The 6,000-nt window shown below is 31.7% G+C and overlaps 1 protein-coding gene across 1 annotated transcript in view; it reads right to left on the bottom strand.

Moving 5' to 3' along the window:
- LOC104704954 (putative pectinesterase 11) overlaps window positions 4,733–6,000 on the bottom strand; it is a 2,252-nt gene continuing 984 nt past the window's right edge. The window contains exons 3-5 of the mRNA XM_010420953.1: window positions 5,546–5,734; window positions 5,161–5,396; window positions 4,733–5,067 (exon numbers count right to left, since the gene is read on the bottom strand). Of these exons, the coding sequence (XP_010419255.1) occupies window positions 4,890–5,067; window positions 5,161–5,396; window positions 5,546–5,734 (603 nt within the window). The 3' untranslated portion in view covers window positions 4,733–4,889. The remainder of the gene's footprint in view (window positions 5,068–5,160; window positions 5,397–5,545; window positions 5,735–6,000) is intronic.

Raw genomic sequence — 6,000 nt, forward strand, 5'->3', positions numbered from 1 at the left:
TTAGCTTCTTCCCGATCTATTTTCAACCCACTATGAGATCACTAAGATCAACAACAATGATCTGAACCTATGATTATCTCATAGAGAAAAAATTTCACCCTTTTCTCTCCAAAGGTGTCAAAAGGCATCAAGAATTTTTCTTGCTTTTACAATATTCTCGAGAACTATAAAGTATTGCTTCTAGCAATATAATTACTTTAAGGGATATCTCTTATAGTTTGAAAACCTTCTAAACAAACTAAATCAAGTCTTGCTTTATTTTTAAACTCATAAGGGATCTACATAGTTGCTTCCACCATATGAGAGTGCATTTCTCATAATAAATATCAAGTATTTTATGAGAACCATTGTACTACTACATGTACTTTATTTCTCATAAAAATCCCCTTATGTCCCACTCATTTTACACTTTCAAGTGTAAGGACTACAAGTCCAAATATTATCTCTTTAAGAGACTTGAACTATTTTAAATAGTTATTTCTTTCAATGATTAACCAATCATTCTTTGTGTACACTTTTCAATAAAGCTTTTTCTATTAACCGCGGTTTATGATCCTCGATTTTATCCATAACATAGTCAACTGCAATACTGCATGCAAGCATATTTACGACGTCGATTTGCTTATTGGTTCCATTTCATTCTAGACATGACTCAACTTGTTGAGATTTCCTTTTATTATGATTCTCAGGTACATGAATCTCTTTCTTACTCATGTCTAAGTCTCTTCTAGAGATTTTTCATAACTCTTTGCTTCCTCGGTGCCATATTAAGTTATGCTCCTTTTCTTTTCGAGGATACTTATATTTGGAACCATAAGTCTATCACACTTCATGCGATCTTTAGATTTACTAGNAATAGTTATTTCTTTCAATGATTAACCAATCATTCTTTGTGTACACTTTTCAATAAAGCTTTTTCTATTAACCGCGGTTTATGATCCTCGATTTTATCCATAACATAGTCAACTGCAATACTGCATGCAAGCATATTTACGACGTCGATTTGCTTATTGGTTCCATTTCATTCTAGACATGACTCAACTTGTTGAGATTTCCTTTTATTATGATTCTCAGGTACATGAATCTCTTTCTTACTCATGTCTAAGTCTCTTCTAGAGATTTTTCATAACTCTTTGCTTCCTCGGTGCCATATTAAGTTATGCTCCTTTTCTTTTCGAGGATACTTATATTTGGAACCATAAGTCTATCACACTTCATGCGATCTTTAGATTTACTAGCAGTTAATCTTATCCATCTAGGACATTAATTGGAGCACAGCTGGTATATGTGACTTTGCCACTCAAGGTCAGAAAATGCTTTCTAGCATATTTGCTAAACTTTGCAAATAAATTATCTTTTTCAATTTCNGCTTTTTCTATTAACCGCGGTTTATGATCCTCGATTTTATCCATAACATAGTCAACTGCAATACTGCATGCAAGCATATTTACGACGTCGATTTGCTTATTGGTTCCATTTCATTCTAGACATGACTCAACTTGTTGAGATTTCCTTTTATTATGATTCTCAGGTACATGAATCTCTTTCTTACTCATGTCTAAGTCTCTTCTAGAGATTTTTCATAACTCTTTGCTTCCTCGGTGCCATATTAAGTTATGCTCCTTTTCTTTTCGAGGATACTTATATTTGGAACCATAAGTCTATCACACTTCATGCGATCTTTAGATTTACTNTCTCATGTTGGAAAGACAGACTCACTGAAACAGTCTCTGCATCTCGAGCCTCAAATTCTCGAGATATTCAATCTTCGAAAGATATTCATATCCAACATATTTCCAACATTCTTTCAAATTCCATCTTATATCACTGTGGTGGAGCAACCAACATGTATAACACATTAAGATGGAACAAATCTGGTTTTTGACCTAAACCAATTGTAATGGGGAGTACTCATGATAATTCATTGGCCCGATGCGAACTTATTGTCATACAGAGTCATTTTTGTCAATCACATAGCCTGGTTTCACCACCATTGTCAATTAACCAAATACTCTTTCAAACTCGAATATATGGTGGATGATCAGTCCACAATATCTCTTTGTATACGTACCAGAAAATTGACACTATCCAAATTCATGGGGTCGATGAAAGCCATATAATCAGCTTGCTTTGTAAAGTAGCACACATTAACACTAGGAAAACTCTTAGGTTCTCTAATGAATCTTTTCAGAAATTTCTGATTATTCTTTCGCATCACTACTGAACCGAAATGGCTTAACCGGTCATGCCAAACACTGAGATTTTCACAATGCATTTCATCTTCTAGATAATACATATAATCTCTAAAATATTTTTCTTGTCTTGGGTAATACTTATGATTTCAAAGTATTTTCTTGGCTTATTGTCTTAACATGATTACTTTTCAAATCATCAAGATTTGCTTTGTCATATGAGTGATTAAACTCATTTTGGGTGTGAACATAATCTTATATCTGTTCCATCACCTCTTGTGGGATTCATTAATTCTCCCTCTCGAGATGATGACACTTCATGTCTATCAATCTCGATTTGAATCCCACTCTGTAATCAATAATATTCTCAAATTGGGTCATGTATCATATCTTACACCCTTTTGACTTTGAGACTAATTGGTAGACTATAACACATTAATATCAAATTGTGTTCCCATAGACAATACTATATATACTCTTCAAGAGTTTTCAATACTTTTTCTACTACTTCTTATTATTGTAGTAGAATAGTGGAAATTGTCGCACATTAACTTCTTTCATCATCATCATATATAGATGAGATAAGTTCCTCATGTACTTATTATTCACTTATAGTGGAGATACTAGTCGACTTAACCGTGACCTTATATATATATATCATACCCACATTTATAACCACTTTTATAGCAACTTTCTTATCATTGATGTGGCATTTTCCTTTTTCTTTGCATAAAGTCATATTCAGTTCAGCGAATAGACCAAGTCAATAGGATATGATTTACATCAACATCTCATAATTTTACACAGTCACAAAAAAAATAAGATTATAATATTTTTAAATATATATTTTTCATTATATTGTGTATACATGACAACAATATTTTATGGCAAGTAGAATATATATTCTCTTCTATATTTCCAACAATGATACTATCTTCTATTATAATCTTGGTTATAATTGGAATTAAGTTGTTTGTATTCATCTCTTATAGACTTTTAGTTATTTACTTTCTTTAAATTATTCTAAAAAATTAGTGAATTTTTATGGTCATATACTTGGACTTAAACCTTCTCATAGAAGTGATGCCAAAAAGATATAATCAATCATCATTATTTATTAATTTGTTACTAGATTTTCAATTTATTCACCAAAGAGGTTGGAGACATAATTTAAAATATTTAATCATGACATTATATCTAATTTTAATTAGATTTAAATTTGTGATTAAACAAATAAAGTAAATCACAAAATATTATAAACAATCATATAAATGAGTGTTAAATATTAAGTATCATATCTTTATATATATATATATATATATATATTGTTATTCAAACGTTTTACTTTTCTGTTTTACTAAAGATTTTATTGTAAAATCTAAAATATTTTACCAAAGAATGTTTTTAAACTCAAATAAGTTCAAAGAAATACGAAATTCTTCTTTTTATACCAATATATAAAAGGGTACTTATCTCGATAATAAGACGGTGTCACGTAGACGTCTCAATGAATGATGTTCCCAGAGATAGAGATAATAACGTAGATCTTAACTTCACCATGAGATAATAACTTCATTCCTTCAAACAAAAAACACTTTTGTCAAATTGATATTCCAAACAAAACTTAATAACCAAATAAATTAAACCCAAATGTTCTCGGTAAAACAAATAACCGATGATGATACAATAAATAATATCATGTATCACAGAGATCAACAAATAAATTTCCATGAAGCTATACATACATATTGAACGATGGGTAGTTAATTATCATACACATGTATGTTTTCGATGACATCAACAAAACAATTATCATACAAGTGAAGAACTATAAGTCAAAGCATGTTCTGATCAAGCTAATGAATTTATTGATTTAAGATTCTAATTAAAGCCACATCATGACTTCGAATAAATGAATTCTAAAGCACACGATAATATGAACTGATCAAACAATAGATGTAAAGCTTAGTTCTAGTTTTTTTTCATAGATATAAAATCGTTTTGTTATAAGACAACAAAGTATTAAACAAATATAATTCAAGCATATTGTATGAATCAATAATAACACACAATCCATAGCATGAACCGATCATGACCAAAAGCCAAAGCAATCATAGGATCGGAGAGCCAATTATAAATCATGCGACGGTATAAATTTAGTTGCATGAGTCAAATCATCAACTATATGCATGACTCAAACATATATTACGAATACTTATCTGATTGATAACGAAGACGACTTAGTTTTAGAAGAAGGTCCCTAACGGTGATGACTGCTCAAACGTCTCAACGGCTAGGTTTTTTTTAGACGGCTAGGGTTAGAGGTTCGTGCTGATAACGTGTTGTAAACAGAGGTTTTAGAGAAATAGTTCTCTCTGTTATCCATATATCCAATAGGATATAACATATATATAGTGATACCCTAAAATATAGTTATACAACTTTAGGGTTTTAGGTCATCCATACAATATAGAATATTCATAACAGAAAAAACTATATTGTGAACAATAAATATTCTACTGTTTTAAAGTCCATTTGGTGGTTATGGAAATTCATTTACAAAGAGTTTTTCATATGGTTTAAATAAATTATACATACACAATACTACACACAATTGTACAAGCGATATTTATAATGGATTTGTACAAGGAAGAAAATATATTAATCAAATGATGGAATTATTAATAAATTTTTGATTTATTTGGGAGCAACTTTGAAGTGAGAAGGCGCCGGTCGGAGCCAGTCTTTGCCGCCGATAAAGTCCTTGCTCAAGAAGACGGTTGCTTCGTCATCCGATAATTGTTTCGACCATTTCACCCTTTGTCCCCTGTCTGCTCCGGGACCATAACATTTGTATTCACCATAATATACAGTACTGAACAAAATTGTTAAAGAACAATATTAGTATAGATTAGTCAAAAAAAATTCATAAGAACTTAATTATAAACCAAATAGATAAAAATGTTACTTTTGTTTTGTTGAGTCTCCCCATTGGTTCCATCCCTGAGGTGCGACGACGTTGGAGAAGAAGGAATAAGCAAAGACAACCCTAGAATAAGCTCCCCAGGGTCTTCCCAAAAAAGTGGAACCTGATCCGGTTATCTTGCATCCCAAGAATGTAAACCCTGATTTCTCCGTTGCCGACGTTCTCATTTGTGCCGTTATCGACCCATTATTAGGCGACAACGAGTGCAAATGACACTTCTACACATGAGGACACAGAGAAATTAATTCATGAGAGTAGAAAAATGATTAAAATATGGGATATATATATATATATTGTATAATTATCATGTACATGCATGGTTTGTATTTTAATGAATTGTGAACATGAGTTAGTAGTTAGTACGTACTTCATAGAGAGAAGAAGCGCTTCCACAGATGAAATCGGTGGCTCCTTCAATATAGCAGTTCTTGAAGTAATGGTTTCCATTGTCGTCAAGGAGAGTGTCTTGGTATGACGTTATCACGCATCCGTAGAATGCTGCTTTATCCGCGGCCACGCGCAGCGCAACCGCTCGTCCGGCCGTCCCAAACTTATTCTACTTGCATCAAAACAAAACACGTCACTATAAGTCTCTTGTAGTTTTCGTTATAGATGAATTACGTATTTTATTTTTATATACGTATTTTATTTTTATATATGGTCTTTTGGTCTCTATATATTGTTTGTTTGGGCTTACAATACTTTTTACACGTGCGTACACTTTTTGTGTATATGAATCCACTAATATTTGAGCATAGTAAGAGAGATATTTTTAGTGGAAACGAAAATGAAACATGAAAACCCTATCAATAAAACAAAACG

This window comes from Camelina sativa, chromosome 7 (assembly GCF_000633955.1).
Source record: "Camelina sativa cultivar DH55 chromosome 7, Cs, whole genome shotgun sequence".
Lineage (NCBI taxonomy): Eukaryota > Viridiplantae > Streptophyta > Magnoliopsida > Brassicales > Brassicaceae > Camelina > Camelina sativa.